The 27,673-nt window shown below is 38.5% G+C and overlaps 1 protein-coding gene across 1 annotated transcript in view; it reads right to left on the bottom strand.

The window, feature by feature from the left end:
• Nucleotides 1-761: 761 nt before the first annotated feature.
• The window catches only part of trpc1 (transient receptor potential cation channel, subfamily C, member 1), a 37,560-nt gene continuing 10,648 nt past the window's right edge, over nt 762-27,673 (bottom strand). The window contains exons 3-13 of the mRNA XM_053495213.1: nt 26,634-26,735; nt 23,492-23,694; nt 22,735-22,866; nt 20,732-20,927; nt 18,962-19,298; nt 16,063-16,202; nt 12,976-13,122; nt 4,205-4,395; nt 3,246-3,447; nt 2,871-3,065; nt 762-1,194 (exon numbers count right to left, since the gene is read on the bottom strand). Coding sequence (XP_053351188.1) covers nt 967-1,194; nt 2,871-3,065; nt 3,246-3,447; nt 4,205-4,395; nt 12,976-13,122; nt 16,063-16,202; nt 18,962-19,298; nt 20,732-20,927; nt 22,735-22,866; nt 23,492-23,694; nt 26,634-26,735 — 2,073 coding nt within the window. The 3' untranslated portion in view covers nt 762-966. The remainder of the gene's footprint in view (nt 1,195-2,870; nt 3,066-3,245; nt 3,448-4,204; nt 4,396-12,975; nt 13,123-16,062; nt 16,203-18,961; nt 19,299-20,731; nt 20,928-22,734; nt 22,867-23,491; nt 23,695-26,633; nt 26,736-27,673) is intronic.

The following is a 27,673-nucleotide window of genomic DNA, read 5'->3' as shown; positions in this document are numbered from 1 at the left end:
GGTATCTTAACGAAAAAAAGAGAATGTTGTTCTTATTTAACACACACAGGTCAGCCATAACATTACAATGCAAACCATTATGCCTATAATTGTCTGGGTTCCCGTTTGTGCCACCAGTGTGGCTCTGGCCGCTCAGAACATGATGCCACAAGACGTCCGGTGTCCATCACTGGGACGTTGGTAGATTGGCTGTGTTGTTCAGTGCCTCCGATGGATGCTTGATCAGATTGGTAGAAAGGGAATTTTGAGTTTGGCTCAACAACCTTGAAAACTTTGCCAGCTGAGTCCCATACTCAGCAGACTGTGATGCACTGAGTGTTCTGATACGTTTCTATTCTAGCCAGTATTGAGTCTTTTTCTCAAGTTGTGCTACATTGGATTTTCTGTAGGATCGGACTGGATTTTGGTCCCCAAAGGCATTGGCCAAGAGCCTTGGGTGCCCATGATCCTGTCACCAGTTTACTGGGGTATAATTGATAATCAGTGTTCAGCTATTAGTCGTTCTTATTTTCATGGCTGATTAGTGTTATATGTACAGTTTCAGCTTTAGCAGTACTGGCTTTAGAAACCATAAATTGAACCTTAAGGTTTCAGGAAAAAAAAACTGCCTGAACTGTAACCCGCTCTCTTTTTGTGGCTTCTAATATATTTCTAATATAAACATCTAATATAGAAGCAGTGCTTATTTAAGATGACAGCTTTCCAAATAAAAGCCAAACGAAATAAAAGTGAAATGCATGATTTTCCAAAAAAAACAACACCTTTATTAGATACTTCCATCCAAAGAAAAGACACTTCCTAAAAAAACACGCGTGATAATCAGGAATCTTGGACAAGTTCTGAATCTGGAGACCTTGCGTGTAGAATGAATATATCATTATATATTTCCAGTGTCAGTGTCCCTGCTGTAAAAGTTGAAGAAGGAACATTTCCAAGCATGCTAGACTTCAACGTCGGGTCGCGGCTTTAGCTTCTGGGATAGAACATGGCGTATTTGGATGTGCGAAAGCCGAGCAGGTCTCTCATCTCGTTGCGGAACTTGGACAGATCCTGCCGCAGGTCGTTGAGGTTCTCCACCGTGGCCTGGTCCGTGCTCTGCATCTTTTGCCGCGTGGACGTCAGGTAACGATGCACCAGGCAGCACATTATCTTTTGGTAGTTCTCATCCCTTTTCTGCTTCAGGTTCCTCCATTCCTGAAAAATAACTGTATGATAAAGTCAAATTCACAATAACACCAGGTTAGATTAAATAACTGGTGCTTTAAAGGCAAGAGGAACCAGAGAAGTTCACTGCTTATTGTAGCCAATCCACCTTCCATCTTGTTTTTTTTTTTGGAAGGTGGAAGGACAGCACTGATCTCTTAAGAAACCCAGAAGGACACGGAGAACTTGTGAAACAACCACAGAGATACAGTAGACAGAGAGAGAGAAAGAGAGAGAGAAGAAAGAGAGAGAGTAACTCAAGCTCAGAATGGAAACCAGGACCCTGGAGCTGTGATCAGAAATCTGCACTTGCTTTCCATCAGTGTAAGTTCATTACTATTTTTGGTCAAAGTAATCTAGGCGGAAACAGCGCCAGAAGTCTGTCTCCACCTTGCAGACCATTGCACAATGACCTCGTTTCTGTTTTCATCTGGCCTGAAAACCAGAACCAAATAATCCAATCAGAAAGAACATTCAGCACCACAGGTTCATGATGATGTCCAAAGGAGGGATTCGATTTAATCTCCTTGTTTGTGCAAAGATTGTATTTTGACAACTAAAGCGAATTCCTTGGTTTTTTATTTCTCAGGCAACAATGTGGAATTGATTTCATTCCTTTATCTATGAGTTAAGAAATAAACTTCAATTGAACTTAATGCTTTGATGTAAGCAAAGTCTTATAAAATGTTACAGAAGTGTTTTCCTAATGTTTCTTCATCCTGTCAAGACAAAAAACATAGATATGACCCTATTGATTTAAGACTCTATTTGGACTTGAAGTTAAATGACTAGATTGTAAAGCTGATGGAAATGGAAGTGTACTGCTTACCCTATGAACTTGAGCTACAAAGGCGCAAAAAAACACAATAGCTTGTCTTTTGTTTGCAATAAGTTAACCGGCTAACCAGCTACTCTGTTTATTGATTAATCTACATTTACATAATCTCATTTAAAAGATGATAAATGGAAAGGGCATTCAACTTTTGGGACTCAAGGGACTTTTGATTGTGCAGAATAACAGAAGAGAATGAAAACTCCCTTTATTTTTCTAAATCCACTGCTACACTAATGCACTTATCCCAGAGTTTCACTAGTGCTGATACCATCAAGGTGGAAAGTTTTCTCAGTACGACAGAGCCCTGATCAGACTGCCTGCTTCACGTCTGAAACTCTGACCTCCCAGGAACTCTTTTAATGGCCAAAACATGTGGAAATGTCTTGGAGTGACAAGTTCTAAGTCGATTTTCAAGGATCAGGCAATGTAAACAACTGCGGTAGGATCCGAGCCACCTCGGCCGGGATCGTCATTCACGAACAAACAGCCTTTTTTAAAAACATTTGCACCATACAAATACTTTACTGAGTATTTGTAAGAGTCTCATCATTGTACTGTGCATGTGGTCTTCATTGTACTGTGCATGAGATCTTCATTCACCAGAAGTTTCATCGCAAGTCCCGTTTTGAGCGTCTTAAACGCCCCTGATAGATTTTGCTTTGCACCCACCCTGCTTCTTATTGACCAGGGGTATCACTGTGATATAATACTGAAAATAAATGAATTCAGCAGCAGTTAATGAAGCCCCCTTGAACCACCTTCAGAATCTTAACAAATCCAGATCGCTCTGGAGTTTGCCAGGATTATGTCTTAAAGTTCAACACTGACTAACCTTAAGACTGTTCTGTCTCTTCATCTTTCCAGTGGATGTGTGGGAACAGATCCACTTGCTCAGGCTGGTCACTAAGTAGCACAGCGTCTTTGGGGAAGTAAGGATGTTTAACGGAGGAGGCAATGTGCATTTATCATCAAAGTAGCTGAGCCAGAGCTTGGCCCGGGCAAATTTCCATTCTTTGTCCTCATGGTTCTGTGGTCAAAACAACGTTAAGAAGAAAAGCATCGGATTAGAATGCACACGTGAGCAGTTAGATTTAACCTATTGTTTAGCTTTAGCAGCATTTTCTATAAATTCAGAAATCTGCATTAGTTTCTTAAACAATGCAATAACTAGTGCCAGCTATAGTCAAAATCTGAAACATTCACTCACAGCGATCTGTCTGAAGCTCTTATGCAGCATGGCCACCAAAAGCTTGGTCAGAACGATCACGACAACAATGTTGTACGTGCCGATGATAAGGGCGCCCACAAATGAGCGCAGTTCCTCTGTGTAGCTGATCCTGGTCACGAACAGCGCCACGTGTGCCAGAGAGAAGATGTACCAAAAAAGCGCGTAACACGTCCCCATAAACCTGAAGAAAAAAGGAGACAGAAAACAAGCCAGGGTGACTTTAACACTTTAAGACTTTGAAAAATCTGTGATAAAATGTTAACATTAAATCAGCAGCGTTTTTTAATCACCAATCAATTAATTAATCAATCAATTAATCAATCAATCAATCAATCAATCAATCAATCAATAAGTAAGTGACTAAAAAAATAAATAAAACCTGCAAATTCAGTGTAGTGTTTTATGAAATAATAAATCATGCTTGATATTATACAATTTTAAACAGACATTAAGCCAAAGGTGCTATTACTTAAATCTAGCCCCCCCCCAAAAAAAATAAAAAAATAAAATTGCCTGTCAATTAAAATACAATGTGCAATTTTTCCGGCTGAATCCCAAACAGCATTTATTAGAAGTGCACTAAGTAGGATGTTTAACACCATTATGTTATACCCTATGTAGTGAGCAAACAAAGTCAACAGAAAAGCATTTGAGATTCATTTTAAAAATTTTGAATATGAACAACAGCACTTTTGGATTCTTTTCTTGAGGTTTGTCCCTTTTTATCCTAAGGGTCGGCAGATCTAATAATTTGATTTTTTATCATTTTTAATATGAATAATTTATAATCAACTTTAGCTTATAGTTATGTCATGTGAATGAGTGGTAAAATAAGTGGCAAAAAACAGTGCTATGGTTAATTGGCTAAAGCTAGCCATGTTGTAAGGCTCCTCCATCTGGATAACTGAGAATAAAGCTATAATAACTATAAGTTATACGTGTGGAAGGCGTCGTTGCTCTGCTGTTCACAGAAGATGCCTTCGCAGTCCTTGTTGTCATTTCTGCTCTTGGACGGATCCTTCTGGTCTTTTCCGTAAAGCTGCGTCAGGCCGATGGTGAAGGAGAAGAGCACCAGCAGGAACAGGCCTAGGAACTTTCCAAACTCCTGCAGCATCTGACCCATCGAGATCTACATAAACACACATTTAAACACTTGAATTAATTCAGGAACTTATTCAGTATCTACACAACTGTGCGGTTATTTGTCATTTCCAGACCTGCAATCATAGCGAGCCTCAGGAAAACATCAGGTCTAATTATGACCCGTTAAGGTGTTTTCTACTTCACATGCTTTAAAAAGAACCATCGTTTTTAGGCGACTGTAAACTTTAGCAGCTCAGGAAGCATTTTAAGTTGCTATTTTTGCCTTGCTGTTTATTAAACTTGGGTATTCCAAAGTATGACTAAGGTTGTGTAAATGGGAGTTGAAAAAGCAAATATTTTGATGAATAATATCATTAATCAACTGTGTTTGGACAGATATAACACATACACTCACTCCCTTTTCCACTGAAGTCCTGAATCCTGAAGAATTACTACATTTAATTATTTCCTTTTATGTTACTCAGGCTAAAATACTTTAAAGTTTTATTGCGAAGAAAGCTCATAACTTGGACGTCTGATTTGGAAAACCAAATTTACAAATATAGGCGTGTCTCTGAGTCCATATATGGAAGTCTGTCTTTATGTGGAGGAAAGAGCATCATTGGCTTTTATAACATCAGTGTTGAGGGATGTTAGTTTTTAAAGTACGTTACAAAATTACTGTCTATAAAAAGTAATCAGTTACATTACAGCGTACTTTCTGATAAAAGTAACTAGTTCGAGTACTTTTCCACTGCGGGAAAATGAAAACTCCTTTGTGATTCCTCTTGCATGTTGTTTTAGTCAAGACCTTTATAATTATTCCACCATCATTACTAAGCGAAGTTTGGCCCGTAATCTGTTAACTACTAATACCCCTATCTCACCTATGCAGTTTCGCGCTGTAAGTACGGTTCATCATGATTCACCGCGAGTTTTGATGCTGTGATTATGTTTCTATCTTTCCGCGCGTCGGTCCTCTCATAGTCAATCCGCATAGGTGAGATAGCGGTATAACAGCAGGAATACCAGAGGGGGGCGAGTTACCGGGGGCGGGGCTTGTAGGACGACTTTCACACACGCAAACACAGACTAACGGATTGGGAATGACTGCTGTCTGGCTCACGGGTTACATAAATTGTCTAAATAAAGGATTACATTTTTTAAATAATAACTAAATAACTGATAACTTAAATGGCAGACCTAATGTTTTAGATTACTCATTACATCAAAAAAGTAATTCAAGTACTCTAATGCGTTATCATTTTATGAACATGTAGACTTCTTGGCCCAAGAAAAGTCACCATGTGTAAGCTACTAGCCTTCTAACACTTTCTTACAATTTGGATTTAGATCATGGGTTTAGACTCTTCTGAATGTCTGGAGGACAGTGTATGGGCTTCAGGCTCATTTTTCAATACATGTAATTTATTGTCCTGTCACTGTGCGGTTGAGAAGAGAGCAAGTCCCAAGGCTAATCTTTCACAGGCCTGCTCTGCAGCTATGATTTAGCATTAGCTGGTACGAGATGTGACGTAGCATCATCACCAGATGGCTGAGTGCACAGGGTCAGACCGGCTCAGTAACAACGAACAAATCTGGCCATGCAAACAGCCCATGCTTCACTCTCACTCTGGGAGAAAAAGCAATGAGGAGAATGTCTTACTCAGAAGTGATTCAGAATTTCTTTAAATTATCTTAACCGGAGTTTGGCCAGACAGCCATGACCAGACACTGGGGGTGGAAAGGAGGGAGGGAGGGAGGGGGGGTAATAGCACAAGAGCTCTTCTATGGAAAACGTCTGGAAGGCTGCTGAGTCAACACCCAGTGGGGTTTGGTCAGACACCAGATACGGGATAAATACAGGATTTAAAGATAATCCTCGACAAAGCTTCTCAGTAGCAACAAAACAAAGAGATGAAGCAGAAGGAAGAACACCATGAGGCAAAGCTGATTATTTTCTGATATTATGAGTCAGCAGGAATCTTTACCATCATCAGAAGTTCAGTGCAGTGTAAATAATTTATCCTTTAAGACATCTTTTATGTAATGTGTAGGCTTTTCTAATAAATCTTTAAAAACAACTTGAAAGAGTTTCTCGTCTCTTGAAGCTTACGAGCTGCTCCAGGTCCACTGTGTGGTGCTGGCAAAGGCGCTTTTATTTTATTCTGTTTTATTTTATTTATGTTTTATTATTTTATTTCCTTTTCACCTTATTTTTTTATTAACCAATTCTTATGTTTTGTTCATTTATAAGCTTATAACTTCTGCAAATGTGTTGCTGATTGTGTTGGTGATTTTATACCCAGGAAAAACCATACCAAGTTGGATGAGTGCTTATACTGTACAGTGGAACCTCAGATTACGAGCATAATTCGTTCCTGAAGCGGGCTCGTATTCTAAATCTCACGTAAACCGGATTTAATTTTCCCATAAGAAATAATGGAAACTCATATTATTCGTTCCACAGCCTAAAACATTTATACATAAAAGTAATTAACACAAAATATTAAGTAAAAATAAAACAAATTCACCTGCACTTTACCTTTAAAAAAAAGTAAAAAAATTAATTCCGACAGATAAGTGTTTCAGTTTGTGCGTGCAGGCACTGTGTGTGTGTGTGTGTGTGTGTGTGTGTGAATTTAAAGTAAGCTACCCTCTCTCCCTTCTCATCTTACACAGTTACTCTTTCTCCACTCTTTTCACACATGCGCTGAAAACACTGTTTTATCTAAAAAATAAACAAGAAATCTCTCTAATGACTGTAAAGTAAAAGTAAAACAAATTAACCTGCACTTTACCATTAAAAAGAATCGTGACAGAGCAGTGTTTCTATGTAGAGCAGAGAGAAAGAGTGTGTGTGTCTGTGAAGCGAAAGTAGGAGGGGTCTGTGTGGCATGGTGTTCAATGACGCGCGCACACAGACACCAAGAGCAGGCTGATACAGAGAGTGAAAATGGATCTTTAACCTCTCTAATGCGACTTGCTTTTGCTTTACACGCGCGCTGTACACACACGCATACAGACACAAAATAAAATATATTTCACGTGAACACACGTGGTTACACAGTGTTATGATGTTGTGATCACGTGACGCTCTGCATTAAAACAAGAAGCACATGCGTGATCCATGATACTCGATACTTGTAAACCAAAACTTGTTCGTTTTCCGAATCATAATTTTATAAAAATCTTTGCTCATCTTGCGGAACACTCGCAAACCGCATTACTCACAATCCGAGGTTTCAATGTATATAGTTGTAATGTCATTAAGATGATGTTTACATCAGAACGTCAGTTAGGATGACTCTAATAAAATAACATTGAGATAACATTGATTGGACCCCTCAAACACAACGATGCAATTTTAACTTCTAAACAATTAAATTGTAATGTTTATATGGAGAATTTATGGGGATTGACATCCTTTGGCACAATGTCCAATCATATGCATGGTGTCTTAAGTTTCTAACAGAGTTTAGAATTCTGATCAGAGATTGGAACGGATACAACAGCTTCCCACACACAGCGTGTGTATCACACTTTACATCTGTTTTTCTAAGTGTTACCTCGTTTTATTTCAGAAATATTACTATGAGGTTAAGAAAAAAAACAGAAAGAAAAAAAAAAGAATCTACAATGTGTTACCCAATGTCAACATCAAAATGTGTCATTTTTACACATTTTCTATTATGGTACATCATTATATTTTTTTAATTCATGTGAAAATCTCACCTTATTTGACATTGAAAAATGAGGCATTTTTAAATAACAGTAAAAAGTAAATAGGTGACTTGTGACACTCCCTGTGACTTGTTCCAATGTCTTTACCAAGTCTTTAGTTACTTACAATTAATTTTGGCCCAATTTGTTTTCTCATTTCTGAGTTCAGCCTGATCCTGTTTATCACATGGCCCGACCCTTGCCTGTTTACTCGACTTTCGATTTGGACTATCCCTGCCGGTTTTGTTTGACTTAACTTAACTGCACTTCGTTGTTCTTTAAGTCTGAGTTATAACACTGACTCGTAACAGGGTTCCCACCGATTCAATGATATTTGTGATATTCTGGTAATAAAGCCTGAAATATCATTTGATTATATTTGTTATTGCAAATAACAAATCAGTATCTGTTGCAACTGAACTCCATTAAACACAGTGCAATAACAACACATCAGTCCGTGCACTAAATATCTGGATGTCTGACGTCTTAAATCTCTTAAACAAGTATGAGGAGAGAGAAAAACAGAGAGTCAGTGTGTGTGAGAGAGAGAAATTCCTTCCATTTTTCTGAGCACATTTCCATGCTGTAATGTCAGGCAGTGATGTCACAGCGGGAGCTCGTCTACTAGAACAGAAAAAGCATGGAGAAGGTATTTGCGCACTAGAAATGATGATTATAGCTGTAATAACAACCCATCACTCAGGGCACAGTTAACCCGCTGTTTTAAAGCAATACGACATCCAAAAACAGCACGACGTTAAGAACGCACATTTTTATACAGTGGATTTGACTCCCACGGTTTTATATAACTGTTGTGCAAAAGCTGAGAATGAGTTTCACATGATGCAGAATATCCGTGCTATTTTGTTTATGACCTTGAAAGATCAGACAAAGAACTGAGGGAGGGAGAGGGAACGAGACCAAAGGAAAAAGAGGAATGGTTCTGACACAAGAAGAGACAGAAAGAGAGAGTTTGCTAGAATACATCTGGTTCTCCATAATCATAATCAGAAGTGGAGTGACAAGATGTGCTTTTTCATCTGCTCCGCTGTATTAATGGATTGTGATCATTATACGTGAGCTAGCATTAATTTATAGGCAACAAGCTGGCATTTAAATACAAGCTGAATAAAAGCTACATCATGTCTGTCAGGTTGATGCTGATACTTTCTCTACCTTAGAATCACTCTACATGTCTCTATAGAATAGCATCTGCTAATTTTAGGTACAGTTTGCTGATTTGAGTTACGTTTTAGGAAGTTAAATATGCTAAATGAACTCCAACACAGCAGATACAGACACCCAAAACAGTGGATGCAGAAAAGGTTTTGGTTATGTACACATTACAAGCCACATTTCTCAATTTTTATTAAGTAATAATAATAATAATATTTTTTTCCCACTTATTCAAGTCACACTGCAGCTACACAGAATTAAACAGGATATGTCTCTGACTTAGGAATGAGTTCTATTCCCGGAGCACGTTCATAAGTCTGATTTGTTCTTAAGTCAGACAAAGTGAATCTTTTACGCCTTTGACAAGAATATATAATGTCAAGCATACTAATCCTAAATCTTTGTCTCCTTTCCCCACACTGCCATCATGTGGCCAAAAAACATAATCACACCTATGGAAATAAATCTCACACAAATTTAACGGTGTTGTCTCTGCGCCTTCAAATCGCAAAAGGAATCCCGGCTGCCATTTTGCCTCAGAACGGTTTTCCACTGTACTGGACTGTGAACTCTGTTTTGTTAAGGATTTTGTGAGCTACTTTCGCAATTAAACTGCGGGAGTAGAACCGCAGCCCGTTTGTATCTGTGGAAATTCATCATTTGTTCATTATATGTTCGCAAGTCGGGTCCTACCCATATATATATAGTAAAACCTTGGTTTAACTTGGTTAACTTGGTTAAAAAATGGACAGAGATCTTAAAATACAAGCAGGATTGAGGGTAATTGTTTTCCATGCTAGGTCTAGGTGCGTGCGCCACTCGTATAGTCAACATCCTTGCGTGCATTAACAATGCAAGTTAAAGTGCAGGTTATTTTGTTTTATTATTACTTCATATTTTGTATTAATTATTTTTATATAGATATTTTTGGGTTATGGAATAGGAGTTTTCATTATTTCTTATAGGGAAGTGAATTTTGATATACAAGCACAGTTCCGGAACGAATTATGCTCGCAATCCAAGATTTAAATGTATGTTGTTGGTCTTCTGGCTGCTCCCTGGAAGGGTTCGAGGACCATCCGGTCCGCACATACAAGCTTGGCACAGGTTTTACGCCGGATGCCCTTCCTGACACAACCCTCCTATTTTATCTGGGCTTGGGACTGGATCCAGTGGCTGGGAATTGAACCCAGGGCCTTCCGCATGGCAGGCGAAACACCTACCACTGAGCCACCAGTGCCACAAGGCTTAACTGTATATATATATTTTTTTTAAATTTAAGAAATGTACAGATATAGCTATGTATACCATTTATCAGTTTTTCAGGTAAAAACTCAAATCAAAAGGGAAACTATCCTCATTTGGGTGACACTTGATGTACCACACTTTTGTGTTTTGTTATCTATTTTATGGTCATGTTTCTCTCTCTTGAAGTTAATAGGAATTAATACCATTTGTCTTGTCATAAAAACACCTTCTGACCAATCAGAATGGAGCATCTTTTTATAGTATTGTCATGCTGAGGGATTAAACCATTAAATAGCTTACAGGAAACAGAAACATAGATTTTGTTTAGGTTTTTAAGATTAAATCTACAGAGCATCTGACCACACACACCAAACACTGCATACATTTTCACTGCATCATTTCCAAGCTACAGAGACATAACAGGCTTGTAAGAAGGGAAATGTTTTTCTTCTGAATTAGATTTAACTAAAAGATAAACGACCTACAATTGATTTTAATCTCTGTACAGCTTAGTATATAAGTGCCGGTCTAATGCAGAACTGACATGTGTCTGGTAGGGAGACTGTTCACAAGATTTTGGAGTGTTACTGTTTGAATTCATGTCCGTTCATTCTGTACAGCATTTATGGGGTCAGGCACAATTGTGGGACGAGAAGGTCTGGCTCGATGGGGTTGAGGTCAGGGCTCTGTGTTCAGGCCAGTCAAGTTCTTCCACACTGAACTCATCAAACCATGTATTAATGGCCCTTGCTTTGTGCACTGGGGCACGGTCATGTTGAAATAGAAAAGTGCCTGCCCCAAACTGTTGTCACAAACTTAATAAAAAGCATAGCATTGTCCAAGATGTCTTGGTATATTGAAGCAATGGAAAAAGTTCCATCCATCCATCCATCCATCCATCTATCCATCCATTCTTCTCTATCTATCTATCTATCTATCTATCTATCTATCTATCTATCTATCTATCTATCTATATTCATTGTCAGTAAAGAACATTTCAGTCTTTTACCTTATAAAATAAAACAATATCTACGCGAAGAGCAAAGTTTTCTGTAGTCAATTAAAATGGCGCCTGACCTACGTCACAAATGTAATGCACAACATTAATAGTGTATACAGCTACATTATACTGTACCTCCCTGACATAAGGTACAAACCAAGTAAACCGAAAGCCATTTTAGATTCAGCCTAAAGACAAAAAGGCTGAAGTTACAAGCAATATTCAAGTCAAACCAAGAGGGATAACTTGCGGAAGAGACGTGTCTGTCTGTGGGGACTGTACACACAATCATTCACCAACACCATTTGCACGATCCAGAAACTCAGCTGGGCGTTACAGCCACATTGCCTGTACAGTCCAGACATTTCCACATGTGTGAGCCATTAAAGGGGTTTCAGAGTTTCAATGTATTTTAACCTGCATTTTACTGTATTCCTCCTATATAAATTTAATAAAAGTAAAAAAAAAATAAATTTTCTAACATGTTCTAACATCCTAATATCTTTATCTCTCATAAAATCTCATACATTCTGAGATAGCTGGAAGAAGAGAAAAAGGGGTAATAAAAACCTGAGAAATAATCATTAATAACGACTGATGTTCAGAATTTACCCAAAAGTTAAAACCTGACAAAGGATGTCTTAAAATTAATTGCTTAAATATACACTAAAATACATAAACAGGTGCGTACTGCACACCAATCATACTGAGGGGCGGAGTCAGGAAGAGGAAGCAAAAGGGATTGTTAAAATAAAAGTTAAAATTAGTAAAATAAAGTGATGTCATTTCCGAACAATTAACAGTAGCCTCAAGGGGGAACCTTCAGTTGTGTGAAAGTGAAGCCAAACACGGTAGTGCCATAATGTGCAGTTCCTTAAATGTCCACTGGGGCTCCAAAAGTGACTTAATCTCCATTAAGCTTCATACTAAAATGTTCAACTTTACCAAAGAAATACACATGCTTGCCACCTGCTACAAAAAAAAAGGTCTTGGTTTTAGTAGCTGAAATTGTTTTTAGCTAAGCTAAAATTAGACTCGTTAGCGCCGCCCATCTGTCCATGGACGGATTAAAATTGGTGTAGGTGGAGTCAGATCCTGCCAAGATGGCAACGAACAGAGCGCCCACTTTTAAGCTTTAAAACTACTTTTCAGAAAACCTATGGGTGACTTCACGAAGAGTTTGTCCAGGTTATGAGAAGCCCTCATTATGAGAGGAAATGCGTTTTGACATCAACTCTCAGAAGTTTAAATTGTGTTATATATCTATGTAATGTTTATTTACACAATTAAAGAACAAATGACTCCTTATGCAGCTCAGACCTACATTACAGATGCAGTGGATAGAGATAAGGTTCGACTGTTTCTACATGTATTGATGATGAGCTGTACTTAAACACAGCTGGTAGCGGCTATCTGTTCATAGAGCCCTGTGTGTGTGTGTGTGTGTACCGGTGTATAAACAGCGATGATGTTGTTTACCTGGAGAGGGCCGAGGATGGAGCTGGTGGTGTACATAAAGAAGAGACGCAGGTAGCTCAGCACGTTAGCGACGGCGAAAAGTCCTTCTGCAACCAGGATGGGGTGAGAGGCATCCCAGTCTTTCCAGTTGGAGCATTCGCTCTTAAACTGAATCAAGACACGCACAGCACAGCCTTGATAAATAATAATAATAAATGAATTGAGCTGTGGAAGCAGGAACACACCAGTCATGCGTGGGAGTCAGGATGAGATTTAACGATGCTACGTTACATGCCAGAGCTGCACTTTGTGTAAAGAAGTTTAGGAGTAATGTACAGGGGATTAAAGCCTAATCCACTCTTTATCCTTCCATATGTCTGAGAGAGAGCAGAGACAGAAGATCATTTTAAAGGTTATGTATAAACGTGTTCCGGAAAAATGCTTAATTCTGCTGTTCTGCTGGAGGCTTTTCAACTGAAGCACTTAACCTAAACCATGACTGAAACTTGGACTGTGATATAAAACAAACTCAGTACGGTAGAAGTCAATGCTTTATAATCTGGAACTGAATTGAATGTGTAATTTCACTTCCAGTAAAAATATTGTGTTATTTGTTATAGCTGGATAACAAAAACTGAACCATTTCCAATGTTTAAACAATAATCCCCTGATTTGTGATAGTTTGGAATAAATCTGCATTACAATGGATCGTTAAAACTATAAACCATAAACTACATCTTCCGAGTTGCTATTGTCTTTTCCCTCCATCTACAGCTTCCGTTTCAGGATCGTTCGGGTCTTCTGCTCTTGATCTCCCTCAACGTTTGACATCTTATGCATTCTGAGATGCTTTGCGCTTTCCTCTCTCATCAACGAGTTGCTTCTCTCAATAGAACTGGATGTTTGTGTTTTTTCACATCATTCTGTCTGAACACTATTGTTTATGAGAATTTAAAAGTCTCAAGAGATCAGCAGATTCTGAAATACTCAAAACTATAACCTCGCACTTCAAAGCAGCTAAAATCATATACTTTGTAAATTCCACCTCCAGCATATAACTAGCTATCTTAGTAATGTACAATTATGGCTTAGTATCTTATAATTATGACTTCATATCTAAATTACAGCTTAGTATCACTTCTAATAGTGTCTTATACACATGAACTAATTAATATCTCATAATAATGACCGAAAGTATCTCGTTATAAAGACTAATCAATAATAATAATCAACAATGACTTAGTATCATAATCATGACTCATCATGTTGTAATAATGACTTGCTCTGTTAAAATCATGACTGTTAAATTCATGACCTAGTATCTCACAATAATGGTTTAGTATCTCATAATAATGACTTAGTATCTCTTAAATAAAGCTTAATATATCATAAGTATGGCTTAGTATATCATAGTCATGACCTTGCAGCTCGACTTAGTACCTTATGATAATGACTTACAGCCTTACAGTCATGACTTGGTATCTCATAGTAATGTCTTAGTATCTTATAATAATGACTTACAATCTTATAATCAGAAATTATAGCTTAATATAATAGTATATCACTAAATCAAAGTATGACGTGGTAAATCATAATCATGACTTGCAATCATAAATATGTATCTCAATCAAGATCTTGACATAGTATCACATAAATATAGCTTAGTGTTTCAAAATCATCACTTTGTATCTCAACCATAACAATATTAAATAATCAAGACTTTTTATCTTATAATTGGGGGTGCTTGGAAAGCATCACTATTATTATTTAACAGGCTTAATATTCTTCCGTACCAAAGTTTGGCACCAAAACTAGTCTTATAAAATTTATTGTAGACCCATGAAAGAGGTGTCGAAACGTGTAGCTTATGCGGGAATAGGGTGCTATGATTTTTGTAAGAGCCCCAAAAATCCCATAGACTTAACATTGAGACCAATTTTCACAGATTCTAGCGCAAAGCAAAAATTTACCAGATTTGAAGAGGCTTGTAAGCTGTGTCAGAACATGTCCTCCAAGAGGGTATGAGTGGTACACCTGGGGAGCAAGAGGTTCCCAACTTTGCCCCACTGACATATAATAGTGAAGGTTCTCCCCACTGAAACAGGAAGTGCTCACAGTTACGTTCCCTGCTATGGTAACTTCCATAGGAACTTTGTAACTAAACCTAACCGTGGATCTCACTGTCATAGAGACATGTGGATGGGCTAGAATATAGTTAGCATAATGCTAACAACATGCTAATCATGCTTTTTTTTTTTTTTTTTTTTTTTTTTTTTACAAACTAAACCAGCACTTTAAATGTTGCTTTCCACAAAGAAATATGAAAAACTTTGTAATATTGAGGACCGACACCACTCACATTTTCTTCTCTAGTTCTGGTTGGATATTTTATAATCATGGTCTTATTTCTCAATGTTGACTTATCCCATAATTATAATAATGTCTTAGCATCTCATATTCATGACAGATTAAGTATCTCAATCATTGGATAGTATCTCAGAATCTCATGAAATAAATTCTGTAATCTTATGTAAGTATTTTGTTATCTTGACTTAATATCTCATTACCATGACTTTTTATCTTAATCATAACATTATTAAATAAACAAGACAATATCATACTTATAATTTACTGTGTCATAATTTTGGTCTGGTATATCATAATTGTGACTTTGCATTAAAGTCATGACTTATTATCTCATGTTCATGACTTAGTATCTCAAAATCATGACATAGTATCTCATAATTGTTTTGGATCATGACAATTGTTAAAAGCGCTAAACAACTAAAATTGAACTGAATTGAATTGAATAATTCTGACTAACTTTTTTCGACATTCTGGCCATGTATCTTGGAATAATGACCTACTATTTATAAATTATTACTTTGTATCTGAGTATCTGGAAATTATATACAAGTGTGGTTAAAAAAAAAAAAAAAAAGTGGACAGTGAGTGTGTAGTAGAGTTTACAGAGATCCCTCGGTGCGGTGTGTAAAGATCTACAGTAGCCGCTTGGCATGAACTATTTGCGCACCTGATACCTACAAGCATTTTCTCATTTTTATTACTGTTAGCATACGAGCATGGGTATTTGCTTTTATCTCTAACCTTGCTGTGGGCCACAACTTTAAGCGCGAACGTGGCCAGGTACAAAGAGTTCATAACAAAACTCAGATGGTTTCTTGACTCCTCCAGGAAGTCCTCCAGGCCCTCGTACCATAGACGCTTTACATCTGACCACACCATTCCTGCAGAGAGAGAGAGAGAGAGATTCTCCATCACTGCACACACACAAACACACACGCACACATTCATTTCATTCCTTTGCCGACCATTCTCAAAGAAAAAAATGAAAAAGAAGAAATTAGTTTAAATCTTTAGCTATATAAATATTCTGAGATAAATACATAGGTATGTGATTTTCTACTGTAATTTGGTCCGTCTAGGAGCCATCTGGCGAAATCGATCGACAGATACTCCCCTCCCCGGAAGATACGGGACCCCCGAGGTGGGAATCAAACCCTGACCATGGAGGTCCTAAACATTAAGCCACTGTGTATATATGTATGGTGTATAAATATAGCTGCTATAACATAAGTGAGGGCAGGAACTAACATGTCTTGGGGATGGTCTTGAATATGAAATAACTATAAGTAAATAAAATATTTAAAAGTATAACATCTTGTTATTTAATGAATAAAAAGTTTTAATAGTTGGGAAACTGGTAATGTAGAAAAACAAATTGAACACTCTGCTGTTTTTGGAAAATTCCTCAAGATGGTAACTTCACACCAGGGTTGATTTTTTTTAATTTTTTTTATAACAAATTCCACTTCTACCGTACTACCTCCCTCCTCTAGTCCTGTCTCTCTGTTTTTGACATGTGTGAGTTTCCATTGTGTCCTTCATTTTATCACTTTGTGTTATGCTGTAATGGCTCGAAAAAAGAAACAGCTGTATTCTTATTTTCACATGTGCATGTGGTTAATCCCTATCTGGATTTAATGCTCCTATTTAAATCATGTGTGGAATAGCATGTGTAAATGAGGCCTCCAGGCTGGATAGATAGATAGATAGATACTATAGACTGGACTCATGGTATAACTGTTTGCCCCTATAGCTGAGGAGCTTCATTTCATCTACATATGGAAGTCTGAGTTACGATGCAACATTTACAGCATACTTTTATATTCTGCCATTATCTCCTAAACAGGTCCATAACCTGACCTTTGTTCTGACCTTTTAACATTTATGAGGATGGGATGAGTAAATGGCTATAATATTTATATCTATCTATCTATCTATCTATCTATCTATCTATCTATCTATCTATCTATCTATCTATCTATCTATCTCTTCCTTCCCTCATCCCTCTATTTCTCTCTATTTTTAAGAATTATTCTTTAATTATTATTATTATTATTATTATTTATTTTCCTGATAAAAATACTTGTAATTGTATCATTTTATTTATGTTTATTTACAAAATTTATAAAACACCTAACCTAGCCAGTTTCTAGTAATATTAATAATATTATAGTAAAATTTTGTAATTAAAACATCAGACATGGCTTCACTAAAGTGTACTGTGACATAATTTGTCTTATAAAAAGTCTCTAAAACATTACAAGAAAGGTGTCTTTTATCCTTTATTTAAACAATAAATGTGTGTGTGTGTGTGTGTGTGTGTGTGTGTGTGTGTGTGTGTGTGTGTGTGTGTGTGCGTGTTTGTGTGCGTGTGTGTGTTTACACTCGAAACGATTCCGAATTGCAGTTTGGCATCTCAACACTGTTCTGTTCTGCTTAATTACTGTAAATGAGATTCGCCCTACACACACACACACGTACACACGTACACACGTACACACGTACACGTACACATACACACACTTTTTCCATCCCACACAATGCGAGTCTGTGAGCTCTAAATAACCTACACTACAGCAAAAAAAAAAAAGCACAGTGGAGCTGCATTCATAGGATTTAGACCTCCCAGTCTGTTTACACACATCTGCAGCCATGAACACACTGAGTACAGGTATGTATATACACACACACACACACACACACACACACACACACACAAAACCACACACGGAGTAACGCAATGATATTCCTCCATATAGTGGAAATTTTCCCGACTTTGGGATGGAACTTCGCGACTCTGTGATGTTTCGACTGCAGGTCATCGTGACGCTTTACACAAACACGATGCATTAGACTGGGACAAACAATTTTCCTTAAAGGGAAATTATTACACATTTTAAAAAAATAAAGTGCCCTGGAACGGGACCTCTGAGTGGCGAGGTGGTAAAGTTCTCGCCCTATCATCCGGAGATCGCTGGTTCGGTTCCCGGGTGATGCTGTAACCTCTCGCAGCCGGAGGTCTAGAGAGAGCTGATTGGCCGAGCTCTCTCATGGGGGAGGGATGAGGTGTACTTAGGGTACTTTTTGTCTTTTCTTTTTTCTTTTCAGCACTTAATTTTCCTTTTTTTTTTTTGTCTTTTTTTTGTCTTTGTCTTTTCTCTTTCCATCTTATCTTTTCAGCACTTTCCTTTACATTTCATCACTCTTTTATTTTACTTGTTCTTTCCTTTTAATAGCCTTGTCTCCTTTCTTTTCAGCATTTTATTTTTCTGTACCTTATATAGTAATTTAGAGTAATATGGATCTACTCTCATACCTGGTGTGAACTGATGTCTGCATGGCGTGTACATATTGTGGTTCTTCATTGTGTTTGCGATTGCTTTTGAAAGAAGTAGAAGGCCCTGGTCTTCTGAGATACTTTTGTTGTAAAAAGTCGAAAGATTGGTTTTCACACTATTCACACTTTACCATTTATACTTTCTAGTACTCAGACTGTCACTGCATCACCATGATGATGTGTATTCCACTGCAGCTACTTGATTGTCTGTATTGAAGGAATATGTAATCTGACATGGTGATGCTGGAACATTCAGCTAAGCCTCACTGACGATGATGATACTGACCCTGACAGAGGACTCACCAATGATCCAGAGGATGAGCAGGTAGTCGATGGACTCCAGCGCCGGACCCATGGTCTTTTTTTTTGTCTCGTCGTAGATCAGCGAGTAGAGGTTGAGCAGGAGGAGGAAGGTGAGGTAGGAGGCGCTGTGAAGGATGAACTTAACGAAGGGCGTGTGGATGATGTGGCCGACGCGTGAGCGCGGTACGAGCAGGTAGCAGACGGAGAGCAGGGGCCAGAGAAGCGCCACGCTCAGGACCGTCAGCAGCTTCAGCCCCGTGTGCTTACGCCGGTAACTCGCCATCTCACCAAACCACACCGTGTTCAGGAACTGCTGACAGTTCGACTGCGCCACGAACTGAACCGGAACAAACAAAAATGATACAGACACATCCAGTACAGTACATACTTTTTTTTTTTTACTTTAAGCAAAATGTCTCTCATTGATAATGGATCCCGAAACAGCAAAAAAGTTTTTTATTTTTTATTTTAAAAGAGATCTTCTCTTTGAAGTGTAAGTAAAACATTACAAAGACAAAGACCAAATATGTCACTCTTTGTTACATCAAAAGTTTCTAAATGTTATTATACACAAATAATACTTTTATACCGTATTTTCTCCTGGAAAGATTTTATTACTGTTATCTAAATATATTATATACTATCAAGGTAACTTTATTCTAATTAAAATAAATTCTAAATTTTAATTTATTGAAAAACAACATGACAAACACCTAAATAAGCCTTTTATTAAAACATGGAAAATAAAAACAATGTATAAAATTGCATTTTTGAACTAAAGCTGCAATTTAAAAAAATGTGGCGTTTAAGTCAAACTGGGACTTCTGATTAAATTTCTGGTAAACGAAGGTGTAAAAGCGATTGACATTTACAGAAGACTTCAAGCTCAGTACGGTGATGAGACTCTTAATTGCAAAAAACTATTTAAACAGTGCAAACGTTTAAAAAAAGACTGTACGTCCATGAATGATGATCTTGGCTCAGGTGGCTGCAGTCGTTTCTGTGAACATTCAACGAAAGCATCCAGCCTGATTTTTTTAAATTGACAGATGACTTGCTGAAAACTTGTGAATCTTCTTTTATTATGTGTGAACTGTACACATCATCATTTACCAGCACTACTTGCACATTGCAGAAAGCCACAGTCCCTGTACAGTCCTGACCTCGCTCCAAGCTATTTCCACATGTTTGGGTCATTAAAAGAGTTCCTGGGAGGCCGGGGTTTTGGACTTGAAGCAGGCAGTCCACTTTTTGGCTTTGGTGTACTAAGAAAACTTTTTACCTTAATGGTGTCCAAGCACTGGTGAAACACTGGGATAAGTGAATTAGTGTAAAAGTTGATTATATAGAGAAATAAAGGAAGTTTTTACTCTCATAACTGTGCTCTGTTATTCTGCACAATCAAAAGTCCCGGTTTGACTTGAACAACCCTTGTGTTATATATTGTAGATTTGTGTTCGATCTCAAGAGTTTCTAGACGGCTTCAAATACGATTGAAAACTTTACAACTGTTATGTTATTTCAGGCTTCTTTGTCATAAATAAGCTCCGCCCCTAGACAGAAGAGCCCCACCCAGATGTTACAGTAATTCCAGATGTGTGATCCAGTCGAGTAGTGTTTTTATTACAGTTGTAGTTCTTCTCAAGTGCCCCATTAAACATGATGTTTATAACCATGTGACTGATAAGACATAAAGACGGACTGGACCTAAGTAGTATAGTTAGCATACACACCATTAGCCTTGTGACTATCCTTGTGGCGTCTCCTTACCTCTTTCTGGTTGTACTTGATGGCGAGTTTGAGTCGGCTGAGGTTCATGCGCTCCTCCAGGAGTCCTCTCTTATCCACGTGATCCTCGCTGCACGTGTGGTTCAGGATGACTTCAAGCTCGCGCGAGTTTCGTGCCTGGGCTAGCAGGTCCTTTGCAAACATCTTGCACTGCTTGGCAAGTTCCTCATAATCAGTCCTGTATTCATGGCGAAGACAAATATCATACACTTTCAAACAGAGCTCTCGAGTGCTGGTTTGAATAGATAAATCTTACTGGTCAAGTGTTTGTTACTGGCATGACTGTTAGACTGCTGGTTTTTATTTCAGCAATGCAGTGAAACGAGAATGGTCTTTTTTTTTTTTATTAAATTTTATTCACGCCATGTGGACACCGGCTGATGGCAGACTTTTTTTGGCGTTCAGGCTAAAATGACAACGACAGCTCGTTTAAAATGAAAAACGCTGTCTTTCAGGGCCAAAGAATTCAGCTCCGTGCTATCCATCACTGCTAAACTGGCCAGAAATGACCTCAGTATATGAGTACGGCTGAAACTCTCGCTTCAGCTCTTTAGCAGCGGAGAGATTCTGACCCGGTCTCACCGATAGACGTGAGGATGATAAGGAGGACAACAACATGTAGAGGTAAATGAGATGATCACACGACAACACTCTCATAATGACTGATTCCATATATAACTGCAATAATAAGATACTTTCTCTCTTGTCTGACTGTCTCTCTGTTTCACTCTGTCTGACTTTCTCTCATCTGTCTACCTCTCTATTTGTCTTTCTGACTTTCTCTCGCTCTGTCTGTCTCTTTCTCCCTCTGTCTGACCCCCTTTCTTACACTCTGTCTGACACTCTCTCTTTTACTGTCTGACTTTCCCTCTCACTGTCTGACTCTCTCTTTCACTTTGTCTGCCTCTTACTCTGTCTGTCTGATTCTCTCTCTCTCTCTCTAACTGTGTCTGACTCTCTCCCCTTCTGTCTGAATGTCTCTCTGTCCGATTTTCTCTTAGTTTGTCTCTCTCTCTCTCTCTCTCACTCTGCCTGATTCTCTTTCCCTCTCTTTATCGGACACGTCTCTCTGTCTGTCTCTCTCTCTCTGTCTGTCTGACTCTGTCTCACTCTATCAGACACGTCTCTCTGTCTGTCTCTCTCTCTGTCTGTCTGACTCTGTCTCACTCTATCAGACACGTCTCTCTGTCTGTCTCTCTCTCTGTCTGTCTGACTCTGTCTCACTCTATCAGACATGTCTCTCTGTCTGTCTCTCTCTCTGTCTGTCTGACTCTGTCTCACTCTATCGGACACGTCTCTCTGTCTCTCTCTCTCACTCTGTCCATCTCTCTGCGACTCTCTTATGTTTAAAAAATGTTGAACATTTCTTATTAAATACTTGTTTCGCCAAAAAAAGCAAACACTGCTATAAAATTTTGTCTTATTAAGACAAAGAGATAGAGAGAGAAACAAAAACAGATGAAATGATGTATTGTCTCTGTACTTTTATAGACTCCCAAGGCAGGCGGTTCCAATGAAAATAAATTTAATATGGCACTGTTTCTTGTTCTTGTCCCTTTTGTAAGTCTTGGATATTATAAGTTTGTTATCCGAATGTGTTCATAACCTCTTATGTGTTAACGCTTCATCAGTCATCAGATGCATAACTTAATAAACACACAACTGTTACACAGTAACTCTATAATACTCAGGTTGGGAAATGCTCAGTCTGCCTTGTACTGAGTCTCTTGTGTGTATGGGACTTGAGGGGTGTTAAGATAAAATCAATATTCTCTCTCTCTCTCTCTCTCTTTCTCTACTTTTCTAGGTTGCTTGATGCCGTAGTGAGTAGCGCTAAAGCCCCGCACCTCCAGGGTCAAAGGTTCTATTCCTGCCTGGGGTCTGTGTCCCTAGAGTTTACATGGTTTTCGTTGGGTTTCCTCCCACAGCTAATTGGCGTTCCTAAATTGCCTGTAATGTGTATATTGATTTCTTTCTTCCTGTACCTGAACTCCACCTCGACCAGGCTGAGCTCCTTGAGGTCAGCGCTGAGCTCGAACGCTCTGAGGATTGGGTCTTCCTCCGTCAGCATGATGAGCGACGGACTCGCCAGGCAGCGATAGATGTCCAGCCGAAACCTGAGGAAATAATAGACCTTACCAACAGATCTTACAGATCAGCTGAACTCTACCAATCATTACAGATGTTTTATAACGATGAGTACTTCAGTACTGAAAATTTTTTTTACGTGGGCCAGATAGAGGTATGTCAGGAGGTGCATCCAAATCATTTGAAAACTTTCAGGAGAAACCATGACAGTCTTTTAACCCTAATATTGAATTGTTGTTGCTGGTCTTTTGGCTGCTCCTGTCAAGGGGTCGCCACAGCAGGTTATCTGATCGGCACCCTTTTAACTTTTACACTGTTTTTTATGCCCTTCCTGACGCAACCCTACTATTTTTATTCAGACTTGGGACTGGCACTGGATGCAGTGGCTCTGGTTTTGGGCATTGGCTGGGAATCAAACTCAAAACGAGAAACCACTGAGCCACTAATATACAATAACCCTTATACTGAATTACTTATCTTAAATCTGTATAGAACTTAAATCTTTCTCTATCGTCCTGTTCAGCTCACAACATCAACCCATTTAATTACATCATTTTATTACATGTGGAATGATTTTCCTAGTATACACAATAACCGTAGGCCCAAGTAAGACAGAACACAAGGATGAAGAAGGAGAGAAGAGATGCTCTGTGCCTGGAGTGCCGCAGGCTGTCCTTCTTGTTCTTGGCGTTGCAGAGAGTACACTCGCAGCCCACGGCGTGAGGTCTCGGCAGTGAGATGTCCTGCTTCAGAAGCATGGTCAGGATCTCGTAGTTGTTCCTATGAGCAGCCAGGATCACGGGGGCCACGTCCATGGTGGTGGAATATTCCGGGTTCTTGATCCGCTGCATCAGTTTCTGTAGAGCGACAAGTCATTTCGGGTTCAGGAACGAAAATGTGAACGTAGAAGCAGAACTCACGACAAAGTTTATTGCTTCTTGTTACTCATTGTGACCCACTTTATAACCAGATTATCTACATATTTCACTTCGGGTCGCCTTTTTACTGCAGCCATATTGTTAAGTCTAGTCTCTAAACAAAATCAAAAAGAGCACTGCTTTCTCTAGAGTTGCTTGTAACTCCCTTAATTCCTCCAGTGGTTCACATTACCATTTTTTTTTTATTTCAGCGATGTCATGCACGTCATTGCCTAGTGCTTAAAGAGTCATGTGACTCCTACTGTATGAAGTCAGTCAAGACAGTGTTCCATTAAACCAAGCACCATTAAACCAACATAATTATGTTTGTGGTGTATTTCAGAACCATAAACATAACGGACAGATTACCTGATGACCTACAGGACTACCAGATGCGTTGTCACACAAATACAAGAGTAACCTAGCAAACAATATTTTCTTTTTTGGCAATTATTTTCATATTCTTTACGTCATGGATCAAGTGTGTTAAAATGGATGGTAATAAAGATATTAATTAATCTTTTAAGAAGTTTGATTTGTTATCATAACGTGATGACCTCAGACGGCGAACAAATATGTGAATCCTACTGGATTTGGTACTGAATGCTAGCGTTAGCATTAGCGTTAACTTATTTACAGCTCTGGTGAAAATGAGACGATGTTGTGGAATACGCTGTACTTTACACTTCACGAAAGCGTTAACCAATACTGGCATTTCGAACTTTCTAATTAATGGCTTACTAACCGTTTTATGGTTGAATCCCAAATAGCATTAAATGTAAAGGTAGTGCGCTATGTACTGTAGGGTGTACACTCCCTTGTTTCACAGTCCAAGTAGTGCCCTTGATCAGGGGTTAGATTGAGTTTTGGGATTCAGCCTAATGTTAGCTGTGTGATTGGTTTTGTACTGTATGTGGGTTTCGGCGCTGGCGTCCGGTAAGTAACTTCCCTTTTGCCGTCTAGAAGTGAGCGGGACCTTGGTGGACATGGCAAACTTTGTGGCAACAGGTGCAAAAGGTCACATCCCACACCGCATCACGTTCCCTCCAATCCTCCAGCACTGCTCGACTGGTCCCACCATCTTTGAGGGATCGAGGAAGACATGCATGTAGACTGTTTTCTGTTCTGGCACTTAGGTGGTGGAATGAACTTCCTCTAGATGTCCCTCACTGGCAATCTTTAAGAGACGACTAAAGACCTATCTGTTTCTTAGATATTTGGGTTAATTACCCCATTTAAATAAATAAGTGAAACCTCGGATTACGAGTAACTCGATTTACGAGTGTTCCGCAAGACGAGCAAATATTTTTTTTATCAATTTTGACTTGGAAAACGAGCATTGTCTTGGTCTACAAGCACCGAGGATTATGTATCATGCATGCGCTTCTTGATTTGATGCCGAGTGTCACGTGATCACAACTGAGCCAACGGTTTTTCTCTCTCTTGCGCTGCGGGTAATCATCTCCCCTGCTGGGTCTTAGTGCTCGTCTCTTACTGGTGTTCGCGCACACACACACACTCTTTCTCGTTGTTAGTGTGTGTCAGTGTTTGAGTGTGTGTGTTATGTGTGTGCGCGCGTGTAATTTGTCAAATTATGCTCGCGCGCACACACAGCAGCGCAGGAGAGAGAAAAACACACACACAGCGCCTGTGCGCATAAATGGAAACACTTATCTGTCAGGATTTATTTTTAATTTTTTTAAGGTAATGTGCAGGTTAATTTGTTTTATTTTTACTTTATATTTTGTGTTAATTATTTTTATGTATTTATTTTTTTGGGCTGTGGAACAAATTATTTTATTATTTCTTATGGGAAAATTTTGCTTTGATTTACGAGTGTTTGGAATACGAGTCCGTTTCCGGAACGAATTATGCTCGTAATCCGAGGTTCCACTGTAGTTAATAAATAAATAAAAGAACTTCCCAACAGTTTTAACTAGTAACCTAGTAATCAGTGCAAGGATCTATCCAATAAACGGAACTTCAAAGCACTTTTGTAAGAACTTCCACCAAACACACACAATTAATGTAAATGTAAAAGGTTTTTACTGTACGTTAACATTTCCAGTCTGTGGCTTAAGCTTTTTATTACTGACCAGAAGGTTGTAAGACGAATCTCAGAACTACACTGAGCAATTGCTAGATGCTGCATGTATCCATCATCATAGTCTTCAGGCGGATTGGTTTTATTTGCATTCCTTAAAATAATTCTTCGATTTAGACAAACAGACTGAGGGAGCGGTACACTGAGATCATAACATTGTGATATTTACCATCTGTCTCTGATAGCTCCTTATTTTAAGCTCCTTATTTTCATGCAAATCTCTCACATAGCACATGAATATGAACGATTACACAGCTGCTCAAGAACGCACTTAGGAATGGCCAGTACTACCATCTGAGTGGACTTTAATTGAACAGAAAGCTATTTGCTAATGGCTGAAGACTCTCATAAAACCCATGTCCCCGGAATCCCTCGATTAAAATCTCACTATAAGCCTGGGCGTCTCACGGCACTTTGGAAATACACGATGAACGAAGATTTCTAAAGTGGAGTGATATGAAGTGCATATTACATCATTTGCATTTTTGATACATTAGTACATCACAGATGCATTAATCCACAATGGTGTAACAACTCTAACAGGCAAAATATATATAATATATATAACAGTAACATAATTTGTACAATGCTGGGAAAAGTATTTGCCCCTTTCTGATTTTTATCCAATGCATACAATGCAAACAACATCACAATAATTTAGCATGGAGCTGCTGAAAAATCAAGAGACAGCCCAAGTGTCAAATTATTTATTGAAATACTTTTAGTAATTATTAACTATGCGAGAGAGAGAGAGGGATAAACATGACAAACTGACCGCAATCGAGGGTTTGGAGGATCGCCTGGGCCTGTGGTTGAGGAGAATATCAACTGCTCCAACCACTTCAGAGTCAATGGCAACCAACAGAGCATCTGTCGTCTGTAAACAACACAAATTTTATAGTCAGCATCTTAGGAGTTTATAATATACAGCAATTAAAGACGAGAGGAAAAGCGATTCAGATAGGTATTACGATTCAACATAAAATAGTGCTAACCACGGATTTCTTTCCTTACAGGTGATAAAACAAAAGTGGACAGTTTTGCTTCATTTTTTTGTGAACTGCTGACAATATTTCTCCTAAATTCAAATATACTGTATAAATGTATATTTAAAGGAAATGACATCACATCAAAATAACCCAAGATCATGCAGTATTTGTAGCGCTTTAATAACTCAAATAAAAAAAAATGCGAATCATTTGTAAAAAAAATTGTGTTTATGCTTTGGCTTAATAACATCAAGAAATCAGTATCTGGTGGAATAATAACCCCGATTTGCAGTTAAAGCTTTCATGCATTTTCGCTCTCCACCAGTTTTTCACATTGCTGTTGGGTAACTTTATGCCACTCTTTTTGCAAAAAAAACAAAAAACCAACAGCTGAGCTTTACTTGATGGTTCGTGACCCTCCATCTTCCTCATGATGATATTACAGACGTTTCTGGAGTAAAATGCAGTGCTCTATTATTTTTTTTCCCAGAGTTGTATATTTGCATTTGAGGTGGTATTACAGTGTGTTGCTGTTCCTCTACAGTCCTATAGGTGGCGTGCTCTAAACTACCCACACAGCACAGTGTCTTGTGTAATAGGAGACAATTTATTTATTATTTCTTGTGGATTTTCTGGTTTACTTCGACTGTCCCAAGAAATGCAAAGAGCAGAAATGGCTAACAGGAAACGTGTGCAACATGCCCCGCGATAGACTTGTGTCCTCTAATGGGAGTGTCCACTCGCCATGCTCCAGGCTCTGAATCCACTCAAAATAAATGAATGGATTATTTACATACTTTTACCTATTTATACATATTTTCCTACA

This window comes from Clarias gariepinus, chromosome 4 (genome assembly GCF_024256425.1).
Source record: "Clarias gariepinus isolate MV-2021 ecotype Netherlands chromosome 4, CGAR_prim_01v2, whole genome shotgun sequence".
In the NCBI taxonomy this organism is placed as follows: domain Eukaryota; kingdom Metazoa; phylum Chordata; class Actinopteri; order Siluriformes; family Clariidae; genus Clarias; species Clarias gariepinus.
This window is presented reverse-complemented; position numbering and strand designations above follow the sequence as displayed.